General features: G+C 40.0%; 1 protein-coding gene across 5 annotated transcripts in view; it reads left to right on the plus strand.

Annotated features, from left to right (window-relative positions):
* Nucleotides 1–20,737, plus strand: part of cacna2d2a (calcium channel, voltage-dependent, alpha 2/delta subunit 2a) — a 204,682-nt gene that overhangs the window by 34,148 nt on the left and 149,797 nt on the right. For 3 of the 5 annotated variants that reach the window (XM_077574046.1, XM_077574048.1, XM_077574049.1), the window contains exons 1-2: nucleotides 5,924–6,408; nucleotides 11,819–11,900. In XM_077574046.1, the coding sequence (XP_077430172.1) occupies nucleotides 6,284–6,408; nucleotides 11,819–11,900 (207 nt within the window). In that variant the 5' untranslated portion in view covers nucleotides 5,924–6,283. Of the gene's footprint in view, nucleotides 1–5,922; nucleotides 6,409–11,818; nucleotides 11,901–20,737 lie in introns of those variants that run through there. The other 2 variants (XM_077574051.1, XM_077574047.1) reach the window with 2 other exon arrangements.

Here is a 20,737-nt window from a genome sequence, read left to right on the forward strand (position 1 = left end):
AGCCATTACCCAGGGGCCATTAGGCCTCTAGTAGAGCATGTCAATGAAGGCTGAGTCTTGCTCCGTTTTTCACTTGCACGGTGGGGTGGGTGGGTGCTTGGAGGGAGGGGGGCGGGGTTATCTCATGGGGTTGATAGATGATTAACGTGCATTTTTTTTTACATATATATATTCATATATATGTTCCATATTAGCACGGCCTTCCTCGCGGTAACATTTGATATAGTGCTTGTTGTCCCACTGTTGCACGGAAGGAGGTTGCCTCATTAATTGGCGCTGTTGTTCTTTCATGCAGACTAAGAGCAAGGGGGAGTGAGTCATCATCATCAGGATGAAATGCTCTGACATTTGAGCATGAAAAATCCCAGGGTGCCTTGCGGCCCGACATCGCCGCTTGGCTGTGTTTGTGTCTTGCAGTCAAGGAGGATTGCAGAGCGTCGTGGTCTGACTGTGATGTGTTTTTTTCGTGTTGTTGATGTTGGCAAAGTGGCATCGATATAAATGCGAGGTGGATTACACAAGGACTCAAACATGGACGTGTTTTGATATTCAAAGGAAACAATTCATTGATCAAACGGAGATGACTTGAAAGATGAATTATAGTTGTCAGAATTTGTTTCAGACTACAAACTGACACCATCATAAAATCTTTAATGTGCAGGTGAAGTTTTAAGTAACATTTTAATATTTATCATCGTACAAGCAGTGGTGCCTTGTGATACAAGTTTAATTTGTTCCTTGAGCACACTCATAACCCAAATCACTTACCGTATGTCTCAAATCGTCTTTCCCCATTGAAATGAATGGAAATGCCATAATTCGGTTCTAGCCTCCCACAAAAAATTGTTGTTTTAATGAGAAAAATATCACTTTGTAGTATTTGCTAATACATGTCTAAATGTGTTGCAACATGAGATGCAAAGTGACCCAATTTGTGAGTTTTTTTGTTTCATTCCTATTGAGAATGTTCATCCATCATGACATGCAAATCAAAAAACAAACATTTCCGAATGAAATTTGCATCCGCGTTTCTGAGAGGGCGTCAGTGGCTGTCAGTTGAGCGATTAAGGCTTGTTGAAATGGAAAGGAGCGAGTCAAGGTGGCTGTGAGTCGGCAGAGAAGTTCAATATGAGTCAGCCTGTCAACATCAGTCTTCGAGTCTTCTCTTATCACTAATGCCACCGTGGAGAGTATTGCCAATAAATCCATCAATGATGATTGCTTTTTGTTGCGTTGGTACGAGGGAGGGAAATGCTATAAATTTGAAATTTTTGGAGGGGTGCAAATGCCCACTTGAGCGAGGTAATAAATTGGCCTAATTTTAGTATTTTTACCACCACCAGCAAAAAACGGATTATCAGATGTGATTATCCTGTGGTTGAGTGATTATTTTTTTCCACCTCCCTTATCGCCAATCAACAACCTCATAAATCTTCATTCAAACCCAAAAACGTATAAATACGTTTTTAATACTTTGTCCTTCACTCCCCAAAACGTATTTTTACGTTTCTGTTTTTTTTTTTTTTTTTTTTGCTAAAACATGCAGAAGGCTTTGATACAGCTTCCGACATGAAGAGGTCACTTAAAGCAATGGTAGTTATTACAAAAAAAACGGCCAGCAGGTGGCAGCAGAGTATAAGAGATCAACCAGGGCCATGTTTTTAAAAATCGGCACGTATCCCACTTAAGTATTCCTCCAAAATGAGTCCCCCGGGGAGTGGTAGGGGGAGGTTTCTTTTATTTTACCTCCTGTGGAAAAAAAAGAAGAAGAAAAGAAAGCAGCAAGAGTTCTGACTTGGCATGCGTGTTTGTCAGCATACACGGGCGGGGGTGGGGGGCAGCTGTCGTAGATCTTTGGATTGTTTTTGAACTCCTGCTGAGGTCTTTGCCGTGCTTTGTCGTCTCTTCCAAAACAATTTCCCCCCCTCCTTGTCAGGGTGCGGACAGAAGTGCTGTGCGGCAAACCTGCAGATTGCTGTGTGGCTTTCTTTTGCTACTTCCTTAAGACACACACGCACACACACACACGCACACACGCGCACACACACACACACACACACACAGAGGCAAAGCAAAAAAACTCTTGTCAGCGGTGGGGACAAAACCACTGTGAACATTTCTTCTTTTTTTGATAGACAGAGATAAAATAAAATAAATAAACGCGGAGTAATTCCCCAAGTGGAAGTGAAATATTCAATTTTTGTTATTTTCCCCCCAAAATGTTATCGATGGAAATACGGCTGACACATTTGGTGGAAAAAGCTATTTATCAACATCATGAGCGATTTTTGCCCTCCAGCTAGATTATTGAACCAGCAGCAGGGCGACAGAAAAACATGCATGCATACATACAGTATACTATAGTTCCTCATTTAATGCCCAGGGCTGTTCATTAACTATTAGTATTTCAAGGCGGGGAATTGTCAGTTGTCACAATGGGGAATGGTATGTGATCCTTTTTTTTTTTTTTTAGTTGTTATAGAACACTTGAAGACGGAACACATTATGAAAGGACCCTGCAGTGTATGGAGTTAATATCCATAGTGGTCGGGGGCGGAGCTTGGGTGTTGCAACATGTGGCACATGCAGCGGAGACTTTGCCAATCACAAATGAACTTTGCCAAACATTTGAGTATGTAACGTTTAGTTGTGCAAACATTGCAGCTCTGCTTACCTTTTGGCTTTGACATGATAGTACAGTGCTTGAAAATGGCTGCGCTTCCCCCTGCCTAGCTTCCTGGTCATTGGCAAGGAAACTCATAATATATCCCCTTTAAATTGATGGCTATTGAAGAGGAGGTCTCTACATAGTATAAACAAACAGCTGATAGTGGCGACCATGCGCCAGTCTTGGAATGGGTGGGGTGCGTGGGGCTCGACTTCATGCTGAATTAGATCTCATCTCAGGCTTTCCGTGCAGCCAACCCCACGTTTGCCCTTAAAGCCAACAGCATCCGATTTGTAGCCAGAGGAAATGTTGTGCCACTAAAATGTACTAGCATAACATAAGCTTATGTTTATTCAGGGCCTCCTGTTCATGAGAAACAAAGAGACGTGCCCGGCCTGCCCTTCTGTTATGTTACCTGTGAAAAGCCCAGCCTCAATAGTTGATGACAGCATGGCGGCAAGGTAGCTAACGCAGCAATGTTGCTAATTGCCCCTCGCACTCAATTGTATTCAAATTGGATAGCTTAAGAGTTAGGAAGCAGACATGCTCCAAATGTGCATGAAAATATCCATACATTATGTTTATCACAAATATACAACTTTATTCTTGTACAATTCTGACTTTGATCTCAACACTATGCAACATTTTACTGTGAAATATAAAGTTTATCTTGATTTAATTTTTTGACTTTAATGTCAGAAGTCTGCAATCGTTTATCTCCAAAATATTCAAGATTCAAACAACTTTATTTTAGGTATAAGGGAAAACTAGTTTTCAAACTACCAGTCGGTAAACAAATACTGAAACAACAATCACCAACATAGACATACAGGCACCCTATATATAACTTTTCTCTTTTTCAAAAATACATGTCTTTATTCTCATCATATTCCAACGTCAATATCAAATATCAATATCAAACGATTTATCTGGGTTTTGTTTTTGGTACCAATTTTAGTTTTGAAAAATGTCTGAAATTTTCGCTCAATGGTATGACTTTTTACGTTGAAAATTTCTGACTTGGGGAATGTACAACTCTATCTTGAAAATCAGGCTTGTTTTTCTTGAAAATATGCTACTATATTGTAACAATGTTCCAAAATAAACCTCAAATATTCGACTTATCTTGAAACTATACAACTTTTTACTATGAAAATGTTTGACATTTTCCCTCACATATATGACTATCTAAAAAAAATCTGACTTTAAAGTCGGAAATATATAACCTCATCTTGAAAATATGACTTTTTTTAAGAACAGCTTTTCACACGCAATATTCCTAAAAATTCTGACTTTGCTGTTAGAAACATACAACTGTTTATCTCTATAATATACAACTTTGTCTTTCAAAATATACAACTTTGTTCTTGTAATGTTTTGACTTAACAGTTTTTTCTTTCTTTCAAATGTGTCTAAAGATCTCGAAAACATCTTACTTTAATCTCGAAAATACAGTATCCTGCTTTTTCTCAAATAGCTAGTCAAAATATGGCATTAAATCAGAATTAGGCACTTGGGCCTACAATGTAAATCCAGCTCAAGTCAAACAAATGTGATTTGAAGAGCTGGAGGCCCCCAAGGTGATGCACTGAATGTTTACACCCCAGTGAGTGCCATATCCGCCCCTCAGGAGTCTCCGCCTCTAATGACCAGGATAAAGCCCCTAGTTTGTTTTTCTGTGCTTGACTTTTCCGAATTTGGCGAGGAAATGGTCTGAGGAGGGTGGACATGTGAAGGAGGAGGGGGCCAGATGCGCCCAGTCACTCAGTTGGCTGCTTGGAGGGGGGGGAGGATTGTCTTGCACTCACAGTTCTGTAAAGCCAGAGTCAGAACAGGAAGTGATGTGATCTGAATTTCAGAATTTTAAATACCACGACAGTAGATGATTTAAAAGATGCCCTAATTGTTTATTGTGTACACTGAAAAGATTGACTTTAAAAAATTCTCTCTCTCTCTCTCTCTCTCTTCCTAGGAAAATTTACTCATTTTTAGCAGTTTTAAAATTAAACACATTAACTGAAAATGTAATGACTTTTTTTTTAATTAACTGTGAAAGTTTACTCATTTTTAGCAGTTCTAAAATCAAACACATCAACTAAAAATTTTATGGCATTTTTCTTAATTACCTGTGAATAACTGGAAGGAAAGAAAAGTAAATATGATTATGAAACGAAGGTAATATTTACAAGAGCACAAAGTATTATTTTTTTTTTAAATCAGTATCAGTAGCCATATGAAGGCTGTTGATTGATTTTTATCTTTGAACATACACAACTTTGTTCCAGTAACATGGCCAATCGAAAGATAATACAGATAATAGTTTTTCTATGTTGAAAATAAACATTTCCCCACTTCCAATTTACATTTTTTTCATGGAAAACTCCAACTTTCATCACAAAAATATACATTTAAAAAAAAAAACACACAACCTTTTTATTCCTGAAAATGTTATGACTGATCTAGAAAATAAGCATTTTTTTTTGACAACAATACTACTTCTTTCTTGTAAAATTACTTTCCCCATACATTAATATAGATGTTTTTTAATGGAAATATTTTACTTTTCTTTTCGAAAATGTGTATAGGATTGTGTTCTCTTAAAATTCGAACTTTTTTATTTTTTTCCCGCGGAAATATTGAACTTACTTTACTATTTTAAAATTCAAAGCTGAATCAAATGTGTGACTTATGTGACTGCATAACACTATGCAACTTTCTACTTCGATAATGTACTACGTTTTCCTCAAATATCTTATTTATATGTGCCGATGTATTGACCATTTGCACCGATGTCACGTGATCATTTGACTGCCCTACGACGGACCGCGGGAAGTAAATGATTGTTGAATGGAAGTGGACGTGACCCGCAGCGACTTAGCGACTGTTATTTTACAAATTAAGTTATTATTGCCCATAGAGCCATGGAATCTACTACTTCATACAACTACTTCAACTAACGCACAGCAAGATATGACCATTTTATAGGATAATCGATTAGATAAAAGACTTACATAAAGGAATACAGGCAAGTGCCTCTTTTGCCGTTCAGCGTCCCGGAGGGGGCGTTCCCATGAGGAATGTGACGTCACGTGTAAAAGGTCAACATACACATATGTGGTGTACACACGGCGCTAACGTCATCGGTGGAGGTCTTAATTTGATACGTCCCACCGGATGCAGTTGACATGCTATAACGCGGGTTTGACTCATTCGTCGGTTCCTTCGGAGCCAGCGGTGGAGGAGAGAGAGTGGGAGAGCCAGGGAGCAAATGTGCACGGCGGCGGCGAGGGAGGGAGGACAGCGCAAATAGGTGCACATCATCATCATCATCATCATCATCATCGGCGGCGGAGCATCTTCCTCTTCCTCATCTCCACTGCCAAGGAGTGACATTCTCTCCCCCGGATAGCGGCGGAAGAGTCCTCAAGCCCTCCGCTCGTCCATCCACCAGCTCCCGGTGCGCACTTTCTTTCCACCCCCTTCCCCTCCGCCTCTCCCCGGACTGGGTTTATTCTTAGCTCGGCTGCAGGAGACTGTTGTCCCCCTCGACCCCCTTCCGTCGTCTTGCGTCCTCCCGACCCGTGGTCTTATTTATCCCACTTTGTTGAATATTTCATGGAGAAAATGGCGATCGGAGCTCGGTCGTACGGCGCGCTGTGCCTCCTGTGCATCCAAACTGTACTTCTGTTGTGTGTGTCCACACCGACCGCCGGGACGCACCACTTCCCGCAGCACCACACGTAAGTAGCAGTCTCTAAAAAAATTTTTTTGGGGGGGCGAAGAAGGGAAGTAGGACAGGTGACCCCGAGAAAGCACGCCTCGCTCATGTGCTCCAGCACGCAACTTCCGTCTGTGAGGCTGCATATTATATTATATTATATTATATTATATTATATTATATTATATTATATTATATTATATTATATTATATTATATTATATTATGTCAGCCCCTTTTACAAACGCCTCTCGTGTTTGTTATTGTGGCTTGGAAATGTTGACGGCCGTATTTGTTTTTAAAAACATGGCGGAAAAACAAACACTCATTTGGATTCAATGAGATGACAGCAAAGGGACATGGATGGATGTCTATAAAGTCAGCCCAGTATGCACCCCATACAGAGCAGATGGCGAGTCCAGTTGCATCAAGAAACTTCAAATTGCGCAACATCGTCTCGTACTTTACTATGATTCAGCTCAATTCATCACCGCAACTTCCTTTAACAATAAACTGCTCACAACTTTTTAAAAACAAAACTATACTGTATGCAAATATACTGGGCATATGACTAAAAGGCTGTACAGTGGTAGAGTGGTTAGCCCATCCGCCCCACCGTCCTGAGATTCTGCGTTCGAACCTCGGCTCGACGAAATCGACCCAATCAAGTGTCACACTGAGGCTGCCTTGCTCGTCTGATTCACAGTCGAGTCCTCTCCGTGCTTGCGGGGTTTTCACTGGCTCCCTCCAACACCCCAAAACACACGTTGGGTTCTTTCAAGACTTTAAAATGTCCATAGGAGCGAGGCTGAGTGCCCTGTGATTGGCTGGCGACCAGTCTAGGGTGTACCCAGCCGCTTCGCCATAGTCAGGTGGGAGGCTTCAACTCACCTGAGACCCTATGAGAACAAGCACTGTGGATGAATGGATAATTAATAAATATTATTTGTATGCGTGCAATCGTTGCGCCCCCTGACACCCGCTGCTCCACATACCTGATGCCCCCGCCACCCTCCCCCCGCTTGCCCGTAATGAAGCCTGCCTGCATCCTCTGGGGCTTTGTTATTGAGATGATCAAGGTGACTTTGAAGGCGGCGTCACTTACCATTCACCGGCGATTAACTCCAAACTGCCTTTAACGGCATCGCTTATTTGACCGTGTGGAATGAAAAAGCCCCGATGGGGTGAGTGAATTATTCCAGCGTTTCGGTTAGTTTGCGATGATTCACCTTAATCAAGTTTTGTTTGCGTTTGTTCAAGAGCATCGGGTGGTTGTATGTTTTTCGAGACGTGGTTACGTACAGGGATTGAAACCTTGAGGTTTATTCAGCAAACAAAATATCCAGTTTGATTATGATCCATCTAGAGTCAGCCTCCATGTTATTTGCCATAGGTTTGAATCATACTACAGTTACAAGTGCCCAATTCCAATTAAATACCCCAAACCCATTTTTTTTTTATTTAGACTGTCTATTTCATTGTATATATCAAGTGATACATATCCCCATTTGGCTGTCTACTTTGCACAGACTCTTAAATTGCACATAAATATCTCCATGAGCGACATCACAGAAGTAAACCATATTAAACCTTACATAGTGTTTATTTGGCCTGGACTGCCTCTTTACTTTCCCATTGACTGAAACGCTACGTCACTGGCCTAAGTCTGCAATTATTTTCCTCATTTAATGGTGGACTTGTTCTTGATTTTGCACATTTACATTCTATGTAATGATGATTTGAGTAAATCTCAAAGTGTGATGTAAGTACCTCTAGTGGTCTGTAAAAGAATCACTGAAAAAAACATTTTAGAATGAAATTTATAGCTATACATACAGTCCAGTGCAATACAATTTTTTTATTTATATATATATATATATATATATATATATATATATATATATATATTGACACTACATGAATGAGTTGTTAATAACTTTGGCAAATTTGAATGATATAAAAAAAGAAAAAAAATCACCACGTTATAAAATGAGTCTTCAAAATCATAAAAACTCAAGCATTTATCTCCGCTTTCAAATGCTGTGGGCGTGTCCACTAAATGCACTGAAACCACGCCCCGCTCAGCTGTTAACTGTCAATCAACAATCAATTACACTTGTTGGTGGGGACATCGCGTGACATTCTTCTCTGTTGTGTGTCAAATATATATATAAAAAAAAAAAATTCACTTTAAAGTGAAAGTAATTTTCTATCCACAATTGTAAACACACAATAAAATTGAATGAATAAATAAGTAAAAGAATAACATAATAATAATAATGATGATGATGATGATAATAGGTGTGCACCAATCAATCGGCCTGCCGATTTCCTTAATTTTGGAAGATCGGTGATCGGCCGATCCCTTAAGAATAAACTGATCTTTTCTAATGTTTTCCAATAGAAACACTGAAGGTTATATGTTGCTTGTAATGAAAAAAAATCGATATCGGCAGATCAGGCTTTTTAAAAGATCGGGGACCGGCGATCGGCCAGAAAATTGTGATCGGTGCACCCCTAGATATTAATTTTTGGGCTAAAATTAAATAAGACTTTTCATTATTTTAAGCCTGATTGATAATGGATAGTGAACAGGATGTCTTGCTAAAATTGATTCTATTATTCAAGCTAAAATGGCGGCTGAGTTTGCCAAAGAAAAAGCAAAACATACAAATGACTCCTTTAGATGCTCACTGCGATGATGATGGTTTGAAATCCAAATTTTGAGAGTTTGAAACATTTTTGGGGGTTGAACTCCTTATGGTTGGACTTTGTGATGTATTTACTTTTCCTTCCATCCGACTTCCTAGTCAATTAAAAAGAAGAAATTAGTGTGCCTGAAGCCGATGTGTAATGGCGCCGTTTCCGTCTCCGCCTCCAGAGCGACATTTCCCCTTTAAAGAAACATCAGTGGTAAATTTATGCATAGTATTGATTTGTGCTAGATTCATTCATTTTAATGAAATGGATTTTGGATGACTGCTAGTCAAATATAGTCATAAATTATTACTGTATATGTTGTCAGAGATGAGTGTCTTTTCCGCAATTGTTTTATTTTCCCAGTTATATTAATACGGTGGAACCTCCAAAGTCGAAAACCTCCCAAATCGTACAGTCGTAGTTCAACAACCAACCTCAAAGTCAAACAATCCATTGAGTTCCAAGTGTTGTTTGTTAGACGGCAAATAAAAGGAGACCTCACGAGGATTAGAAGTAATTAGTTACTTTTCAATAAATTGGCATTTACAAGCAGAAATTGTTCTCCCATACTAACATAAATGTTGGCCAATATTTTTGCAATACTTTGAAATGCCACAGGGTGGCAGTATTACTCTGCCGACTCCTTCCTGTTGCCTCTTCATCATGCATCTGTCAGGCGTCTTAGAATGACAACTTGTACTTTATTTTTACTTATTTTTGTATCTCTTTCTTGGCAATTAACAATGTAAGAATGATACTTTGCAAAAATAAACATCACCTGTATGTAAATAAGGATTTTGTGAACAAATACATTATTTCCTATGAGAAAATTAGCAATCGTTGCTTGTTCCAGTAACAACAAATGTGACCTCTGGCAGGTTTCTTTACTCTCATGTTTCAGTCTTTGTTCACTTCAGTACATCTGCCGTCTTTTTTTTTTTTTGTGTGTCTCTGGTGGAAATCTGATATTCAAAACTGACAAAAGTCCACACTATCACAATAAGAAAATAACTTAATTGTTATTCACATGCTATCTATGAGTAATAAGATAGCATAGGCCTGTGAATTTTCAAAGCAGGAAACTTTTTATTGAAATTGATGGTAATAAACAGGAATAAAACATAAACAAATTGAAAGTTGGCTTTGAATATATATTGAAAATTGTAAAGAAGCCAATTGCATGCAAGTAGAGTGGCACCTTAACCCTCAGTTCACCTTTACTTGGAAAGGTTGACACTAGTTGACTACAAAGTTTATTCATCTGATCGCGAGAGCAAGCATCATAGTTCCCCCCCCCCCCATTCGTCTTCACATCTTTCAGCAAGTGTCCACACTGCCTGCTGTTTTTAAATCATCCCACGAGCGTCTTGATCCATTAAGTAATTTGTTACTTGCTGCGGAGATGCACACTGGCGATCACCATCCCTTTGATCTACTAATTCCAAATTTGGCTGCCGTCTGATGGAGATCAGCTCCCCGCGTTCCCCGCTCGGGGTGCATTTCTGTCCGACCCAAGCAGTTTTACTGCAGAGTTGCTGATGGCAGCCCCGTCCTGCCGGTGCTGGCCAGATATGTGCATGCGTAAGGGGGGGGGGGGGGGGAGATAGTGGGCGGCTGGGGAGGGTTGGTGGTGCTGATGACAAGCCCATGCATTAGCAGATAAGAAGGTCAAGGGACCGGTGGTGGGGCACCAACCACTTAGCTAGGCTACATGCCAGGAAGTACTCTGGCTTACTAGCTGATGTGAGGTTTTCCTCCCAACGCATTAAGTGTTTGTTGCGCATCCCCTGAGGACTTCAGGTTGACGCAACAGCTCCAGAAAAGAAAAAACAACTTTCTTTTAAACCACAAGAAAATCCTGTTGTCACAAAGACATAATCAGGACTGAAACTGAGTATTCTACCGATTATTCATCAGTTAGTTGCATCATCGGGAAAAAAAAGTCACTATAAAGCCAAATGTACAATAATAAATACAAAACATTTAGAGCCTTCTATTAATGAGTATAATATATATTTTTTTAAATCCTGGCGTATATGATCTGACACATACATTGCACGGATAATCCATTAGAGGGCAGTATCACCAAGCTGATGGCTTTTCCAATGACCTTGCAAGATCGCCCCAAATGAGAAAGGAGAGACACCCATACTTATTAACTCATTCACTGCCATAAATTAATGAAAAAAAAAGATTATTAAAAATTAGGGGTGACAGGCGATTAATATTTTTCATCGCATGACTTCACTAGTTAACTCACGATTAATCACAAATTTTATGTCTGCTCTAAATGTACAATAAAAAAAATTATAGGTTTTCATACTCTTGTCATGTCTGCCTCTCAATTCTGAGGTTCTGGGTTTGAATCTTGGTTCTGGCCTTCCTATGTGCAGTCCTCATTTTGTCTTCCGGTTTACTTGAATTTTCTCTGGGTAAAAATCCCAGAAATGCAAAGGCTGTACTGTACCTCACCCTTTGACCTTAATGAGAACAAGCCGTGTGTAAGAGGGTGGCTGGATTTTCACATTCAACCACCCAAACTGCTTCCAGGCCGAAAGGAACATCATCGCGGTGTTCTGGATCTGCCAGCAACGCAGACGCCGATGCGGGAGACGCACCCTGGCTCGAACATTGCCACCCTTGCTTGCCTACAGCCAGAAAAGCTAACAAATGATGCGCTCAGGTGCTAATGTGAGTTGATTCGCATTGAAAATGTCCCGTCGTCTTTTCCAGAATGAATCACTGGGCTGCACGCATCGAGAAGGAGCTGGAAAAAGTTCTCCAGCACGTCACCGGGATTCAGCAAATGAGATCGGTGAGTTGACGTCATGTTTGCAAACACGCTGCATTATTAAAGCTGACTGACTGTGCGAGTGTGCAAAGTGTTATTTCCGGGAGTATGGCTGCCGCCTTGCACGAGGCTTTATGTGTGGCAGATGGCGAGCTGGGATTGTCGCTATTTCGACATGTTTTCGCCGTGCTTGCCGGTTTTCAAATGCACCCAGAACTAAATGCTTGATTACAGCCACGATTGGTGACTGTGCTGTGGCGTTTGGAACATGAGCTGGTAGTCTTTAGCGAGTACTATTTGTGACTAGCAAGTCTGCCGCACCTCTTGGTGTAAACGTAAATCTGAGCGTGAGCTGGGCGAGACTAATTTTGGTATTTTCAGTTGGAAACATGCATTTTAGTCCGTTGTGGGCGTGAACACAGTTGACTTGATTCAAAGCCAAGAAAAGCTGCTTCTTTCATTTCCTTTTAAATTTTAGGCAAGAGGCACGCAGTCCTTGACATGAAGAAAGTGGTGTATTAGAGGCTAGGCTAGTTTTAGTATTTACGCAGTTAGAAACATGTGTTTTTGGGTGTGAACGTAGTTGACTGAATTCGTAGCCAATGGTAGCAGCTCCTCTCATTCCCTTTAAAATTGTGTGCCAGTCTTTGACATGGCTGAAGGAGAAAGTATGTTACTGGAGTCCACGATACGTTCCGACATCAAATTTTATATTGTATTTTTCTCAGGCTTGTGAATGGCCAAAATGAAAACCCATTTGCTTGTGGATGTCTGTTTAAAAAAAAACATGAGCATACATGTGGACCCAATTTTGGCTTAGTCCAAAACTGTTTGCTCTATTGGAACTCTTCTTGTTTTCCGAAGCTACAAGAAAATATATCTCGGTATGATGCATTGCAAATGTCAATGCCCACCACTGCAAACTACAACCATAAAAAATAAACATACTGCCAAATGAATACCTCTTTGACAGTGAAAATTTAGCATTTTTATCTTTGTAAAGACAGCCACCCATCTTGCGTTAGATCTAACTTACATGTGCGCTTTTGCACCTAATGAGATGTCTGATGTGTTTCGTTAGAACTGCAGGAAGGGGTGCAAGTTTGGAATAGGGAGAGCGTGAGGATAGACGAGGAGCGTGGGCGACTGTTGGGAGTGTAGGAGTGAAGGTTTTTGAGAGCCTGTGGAGTAGCCATGACGAATAGCTTTGACAATTAACATGGACGTTCAGGCATTTTTGTGTGTGTTTTTCCATCTTGTTTATTTTTTATGATGTTTGCGTACAAGTAGAAAAAGATGGATGGAATGATAGGGGAGATTCTTGTGAGTGGCCGCGTTTAAACGGGAGCACGCGGATGCCGTTTATAGTCTTGATCCTCCACATTATCCTGCCTTTGCGTTTGATGTGCTCCAGCGTGCGATGACGAGAGGCAGCGTCGGACGCCGCCATTGTTTCCACATCCCCGGGCTTACTCCGAGCAGTTTTAATAGACACACGCGTGTAGAGCGCCCACACCCACGCACGCACATCTTATAATATGCAGCACCGTACCCTATTTACACAGCCATATTATCTGTGAAAAATGCCCTGTTTGTGGTCCATTTGTCATCATGCCCTGGCAGCACGTTTTCCGATGCTTATGGATAATGACAAATGTATGGATCTGAATGGAGCTTTACTCAGTCATTATCTCTTAAGATAAGCACACTTTATTTTAACCTAGTCAGATAACATTTGACAGAGGTATAATCATATGAACGTGAGCTTCACATTGCCGAGGCGTCGCTTCTTAATCCAGTAGAACTCATCGTGTGATTTCATGAGGTTTTTCAAATTTTGTTGTGGGATTCGTGCATTTGTGATATCTCGAGAAATGAGGTGATCTTTATTTCTAATCACATGCTCGTGTCATTAACTCTTTGACTGCCAAACGTTATCCAGAAAACAACCCCGACAATGCTAGCCGATTTAGAGTATTTTAACTCATCTTTCAAGGCAAACAGAATATCGTGTCTTTTGACTACATATACACGGTGGGTACCAAATGGAAAATCGCGTTCCGTTCTTTCATTAGAAAAAGAGATATGTTTCTACCTTATTCCGTTCTTTAGTAATTACCATTTGAAAATAGGTAATTTGAGTGACATTGAGAGAAAATTGAAAAGATAAGGAGAAAAATTTGCTGCACAACTGTGACTTTGACACTAATATTTTTTGTTTAGTGACGCTCTGTAAATTAGATTTAATGTGACAAAGGCTTTGGTCATTCACGTCATCCTTGAAAACATTCTATTTCATCAGATTTGTCATGTTTCATTGTAATTCCATACAGTGGGAGCCCATTGAAAAGAGATACAATACTGCCATCTGCTGGCCATAGTTAGTGGCTGTTTTGGGATTTTACAACCCCAATGACAAGGTGGTGCTTCACAAGACGTCGCACTGCTCATTGAGAAGAAAACGTAGTTGACGTCACATGACGTTATTGGTAGCATTCATTAGGATTTCAGCATACGTCATTAAACGTTTTTGGCGGTCAAAAAGTTAAACAAAATAAAATAAATGTCAAGGCTCTGTGTGGCATAACAATCCCGATTTATACCTTAGCATCTTTCACAGTTAAAAAGCAACAAAACGGGTGAAAAACAAATCCTTAGAAAATGGGCCACCTACCCCATTTTCAAATGACATAAAATGGCTGAGTACACATGACTCTGGCCTTGTGAGTCTCAAGGTTGGAACATCACAAATATTAAAACATCATAAAGGGAAGATCAATTCAATGAATAGAACAATAAAGGAAGCCTATGGATTATGAGTACTTTCACGAACATCAACACAATTAATTTGACAGGCATCTGTCTGAACGTGCCAACTTGGATTACATCTTGCATGCAGCCTGGTGACAGTTATTTTGAGTGTTCTGAATTAGAAACAGTTCATTAAAAAAAAAGTTCAAAAGATTTTTTAACTGAATCATTAGCAAAACAACATGTCATGAGTTTTATTTTTTGAAGCAAAGCAAAAAATAAATATACAAAGATTTAACAGCGAGATCATAAAGCATCATTTTCACACAATTTCACTCGTGTTGTTGTCTGTGTCACATTTCAAGGATTTTAAGCATATTAAGGTTAAGTGAGGCATTTTAAAAGTGTATGATATGACACAATGACACTTGTAGCATCAAAACAGTCACTGAAAAGCTATGTGCGGCATAACAATCAGGCACTTGTGGAGTCACAACAATCACTCTTAAAGCTATGCAGCATTACAATCACAAACTTGTGGACTCTCAAAGAAAGCTATGTGTGGCATAACAATCACACACTCGTGTACGTGGCCTCTCAAGGTAATGTTACAATGAAAACATAAAGGAGAGATCAATGAAAGCATTTTTATTTTATTTTTTTTAGCTTTTAGAGATGAAAATAAAACAACCCATTACTTTTGGACTTGTGTTTTCCTTGGACAGTGAATTTTTTTAGTATGTAGATCGCTTAATTTGTCTCAGATATGTAACGTAAGGAAAGATACAAAAAGTAGCGTAAAGCCAGGCAATCTTCAGGAAGTAGCGCTGCAACAAAAAATGAAACCTTTTATGTACATCTTGTGTCATCAAGGTGAATAATTGAGCGCTGTGCAATATTCAAAGAAGTCCTTACTTAAAAACCTGCAGGCTGAAAATTTGTCAACTGCCCCCTTTTTTTTTTTTTTGTTGCTTCCCTTGATTACTGGAAAATGGAGAGTGATATACAACCATATGAACACATTTACACACACGCACACACACGCTAACACAAGCGTGGAAGGAGGGCGGGGATGCAATAGCGCTTAATGGCTCTTGGATTCACTCCAGCACAGAAGAGATTAATGTTTAATTTCATAGACATTTTGTGTCTTGGCATCACTTGCCCTTCACGCCGGCTGTGTCTTTGTGTGGTCAACGCTGCCGGCAGGTTTATCTTGACCCCTTTTCACGCTACCCGTCAAAAATCTGCGTCACGACAATTCGGATACGGCAATTTTGCAAGAACTACGGGCTCGGTTTAGGGTTAGAACTAAAAAAAGGGGAACATCTTGATTTTCGTGAAGGTGCAAGGCCGCTTTTGCGTGTTTGTGAAATTGGCAGACCGCAATGCGCCATGTTGGACGTACCAGTGGACTCAGGCGTTTTTTTTTTTACATGCCACTGGCGTACGTGCCAATTTCATGGCTGGACATAGACTAAATTTTATGCGCGTGTGGTGGATGTCATCCTATTTCATTCACAAACATAACATCGAACCCACATTCTTCTTATTATTATTACTCTACTATTATTTCCCATCATACCCGTATTTTTTATGCTAGTGTACTGCAGCCCTGCCGCTCCTAGTCAATAGTCATGAATGGCGCCATTTGATAAAATTCCTGTAGAGTAAATTTGACTCTAGAGTGGGACCAAATAGAGTAATATTTACACTCAGAAGAGAGTAAAATAAAGAATTGAATAAGTAAATAAAATTCACTTGAGGAATGAGGAACGAACTCACAACCTTCAGCTTGGGAGATGGCCGATCTATTCCCCGAGCCACGCAGCTCCTGCTATGTGTTAGTAAATCGCTCGTGTCAGCTGGAATCTTCCTAACTCCGAGAACAAAAATTATGTTTTTGGTCTCCTCTAGGAGATAAGCAAAAAGGAGGAGCGGCAAAGCTCAGGTAGGTAGTGTGGCAGTCTCCCAAGCTGAAGGTCGGGAGTTCCTTCCTCAACCCTTGAGTGGCTTTTATTTGTATTTATTTTTTTTCCAATTCTTTATTTTACTCTTTCCCAAGTCTATTTGGTCCCACTCTAAATAGAGTCAAATTTACAACATAATTTACTGTGTAGGTTTCATAGAAGTACTTAGCTTGCATCGCTTCTTTGCCCAAGGACTCGTGGTTAGAAAAGAGAATTGGCAAAATAGCTGCACCTTTGAACCAAACAGGACCGATCAGTTGAATTGAATCGTTTGGATGGTTATCAAAATCGATTCCGTCCCTATCTAGTACGCCTTCAGTTTTCGATGAAATCCGTTTTATCGACAAGATACTGTAATGCGTGTTCAGAGACTTGAATGAATGTATGGTAACAGAAAAATCTGCCGTATACTACAGTGGGACCGCAATAGCTGAACTGTGACATAGCGGGGGGATTGCTGTAGTCAGTCCAAGCCACCCAAAAGCAACAGATATCTCTCAAATACACTCTGGGATTTCCTTGCTATTGCTGACGGGAGAGAAACTTCCAATAATCTGTCTCAAATGTAGCAGATGACTCTTGCTCCTGCTTTCCCGCCACGAACCCTCACCCCCCTTCCATACTGCAACGGATGGATAAAAGCTTCTCCTCTTCACTGATCCATTGGACGACCAATGACAAGGTTGGGATCTGTGCCATGCGTTTCTTGATTGAATGGCCCCCATTCTCCTGTGGACAGTTTACAGGAAGAGGCAATGGCTCCTCTTCCAACAGCAAGAAGTTACCTTTAAAGGGTAACTAAAGAGAGAGCGTGCTATAGAACTCGGGCTTCCTCCCGCCTTCCTTGCTCGTCAGATGTTACACAACAGTAACTTGTATCTGGATGAGTGCAAACTACTTGTGTCGGAGCGATACTCAGCTCTGAGTCTTAAGCAGACTCACTAAGAAGAGGAGATGTCTGAGATTGTCTCTGGTCCTTTCAAAATTGATTTAGTCGCTAGCATTGCAGTTGCAATGGTAGTAAAGTATGACAGGCCGTTATAAACAATGCAGTATTTCTTATCTTTTAGCCTAATAACCCGGGTTATTTTTCACTTACTGTCAATTAAAATACTCATGCACTCACAATTTTTTTAAAATCTTTAATATTCCTAGATTAAATTCATAAATTGAGGTTACTTAACTCGTTCACTTCCAGCCATTTTCACTGAAGCAACCCCCTTCGCTCCCGGCTGCCTTACTGGATTTTGACAGGGCCACCGAATATTGTGTTCTATTGCTATAAAAACATTTAACCTACCAAAAGAAAGATTAGAGTCTCTTGTTTCATCAAGAAAAAAAAGTATATTTGTATTTGTTTCCATTTTGCAGAAATTAGCATTCGAATATAGCTAAGTTTAATCAATATTCACATTCCTGGTTAAAACAGTTGACAAAAAGAGCTTGTTGCAACATGGTCCTGGCTGATCTCTTATACTCTGCTGCCACCTGCTGGCCGTTTTGTTTTGTGTGTAATAACTACGATTGCTTTAAGCCACCTTTTCGTGTCAGAAGCTGCATCAACGCTTTCTGTATGCTCTTACATTAAAAAAAAAAAAAAAGCATTAAAATGTGTAAATACGTTTTTGGAGCAAAGGACAAAGTATTAAATTTTTTAGTTTGAATGATTTAACGTTATTTACTATGGTTTGTTTTCAACTTTAGTGGTTCACCTATTTGTTTTAGCTTATGTCCAACTCTAATCACCATGAGCCGTACAATTAAACCGATTCCGTGGTCCCCTTCCATCTGGACCGTCCGTATAGCCGGACTGGCACGAGGGACGATCAGGGTCGCGAGAGCTTAGACATGGTCTGTTGGCGAAGCATGTTTATTTTGTCGGGGATCCTCGCCTCACCTCCAAAGAACTCGCCGTTCGAGTCGAGTGCCAGCTTTAGCCTTCGCTTCCTGCACTTGTGCCAAACAACAAGCAAATGCGCAGCAAAACTAAGTGGACACGAGAGGCACATAAAAGCAGCGGCGAGCTGAACGTTAAGCAGCGTGAGAGCTGGTCAGCACCATTACTCCCAGCTTCACACTCCCCCAGGCTGACAAGAGAACACGAGGCTTCGGAAACTCGCACTATTTATTTTTCTTCCATTTTATTGGCTTTCTGACACCGAAGGTTACAAGGATGCCTCCGCAACGGTGGTGATATGAATGCATCTATCAGCAGAGTGCAGGCCCACATGCAGATATCGCTGGGTTGGCATTAGAGACATTTCCTTGAAATGGTTATCTTTTAATTTACAGGGTTTAGAAAAAATACATTATTTAGAGTCATTGGCCTTTTCTCCGTCTTACTTTTCTACATTTTAATGGACTGCTGGTATTTTCACCCCAGCATGCCAACAATATTGTGCAAATTAAGTCTGACTAAAACCGAATGGTATGAACACAGTATTTCCCATTGGAAATAATGCAAATCCTATGTGATAAACACCCCAAAATATTGAACAAAAATACATTTTTACAGACAATAACTATTGTCTTACATACAAAAAAAGAGTATGAAATTAATAAATATATCTTAATGAAATGGATAAAAAAAAAAAGTTTGGTTACGTTAATATGATTTCTATCTTGAATTCTGAAATTGTGTTTCTCGGCTTCTTTATCAAATGGCTGCCACTCGGACGTTTCTGTCATATTAGGTAAAAACAGTTTAATAGACATCAGAGTATTCCACAGTGCTTTTATTAGGCAATAACAAGCCTCCCGGTCTGCTATTAGGCAATAACAAGCCTTACCGGCGTAACATCATCAAACATTAGCATTTTGAAAACTAAGGCATAAGAAAACATTTACAGTTTTTCTTTCACAAAGTGCATCTTATAATGGTTCATTTTTATATATTTCATAAACATTTTTTTTTTTTACATGATATTGTATTACAATTCAGTTACTATTCAGTCAAAAATCAATAAAGGCCATATACCCCACTGAGGGGCGAACAATTGCGAATTACTGCTCTTTTACATTTGCAACTTCATCACACAGAGTGTTACTTTTTACAGTTTGAGTTCAAATGACATTTTGTTGCTAACTGTTCCATTTGCCCACACTGAGTTTTGGGGGGGGGAAGCTTTTGTCTTCTCTGACCCTTCGACATGTAACCTGTTGTAAAAGGACTACAAATTTCACAAATTGCAGACTGAAAATAAATATTTCTTACCATACTCAGCTCCAGTAACATAACACTCAAAATAAAAATCTGAACAAAAAAATAGTTTTTCTTACTCCCGTTAGACAAATAAAAAAAAAAAGTGGTTTTCATTAGGGGGGAATTTTTAACAGATTTTTTTTTTTCGATTTCAGAGAGAGTTGCCTCTCACAGAACAGGATATTTTTATGTTGTTGGTCAACTAGTACTATACATTACAAACTGTAAGAGCTGTAAACACACTTAGGCCCGTATTGTTCCTTGCCGTGTAGGGCCTCTGACATTTTTAAAATAAGATGTTAAAAATGACGTGTACCTCGCTTTGGTTATTTACTCTTATTATTCGGCGTGTTCAATTTTCATTTGATGTTTCAGAAAGCACACAATGAGTCTTTTGTGAGTTCCCTGAGTGGGTTTGCGGCATTGTGGAGTGTCGCGATGCCTCAAAATGTCCAAGTGTGAAGCGCTTTATTTTCTATTCAGAGCAGAGGGGGAGAGCTTGTGTGTGTGTGTATTTGTGGGTGAAGTGGTGGGTACGGTGCTCTTTTCTTATTGTGAGCGGATTGTGTTTACCTTCTAATAGCTGTGTTTTGTCTGCGAGAGTTTAGTGTCTCCGAGGTTTTCTTCACTGCCTCCCCCACCTGAGCCAGCCTGGGATTGATTGGTCACACTTGTGAATAACTTTAATTGGCTTGCCTCAGTGGTGGGTGGCTCTTTAAAAAAAAAAAAAAAAAAAAACGATGTGGAAGACCAAGAAAAGCGTTTGATCATGTAGGACTCGGCTACGTCCATACTTTCCCATTTTGCAGCTTGCTCTTCACTTTCTTCTGCTAAAAAAAAAAAAAAAACATCTGGAAGAGAATCCCCTCCCAACAACCCCCCCCCCCCCCCCCCCCCACACCCTCCTTTCTTTCTCTTACCCACCTCCTCCTTTGGCT

Source organism: Vanacampus margaritifer, chromosome 8 (genome assembly GCF_051991255.1).
Source record: "Vanacampus margaritifer isolate UIUO_Vmar chromosome 8, RoL_Vmar_1.0, whole genome shotgun sequence".
In the NCBI taxonomy this organism is placed as follows: domain Eukaryota; kingdom Metazoa; phylum Chordata; class Actinopteri; order Syngnathiformes; family Syngnathidae; genus Vanacampus; species Vanacampus margaritifer.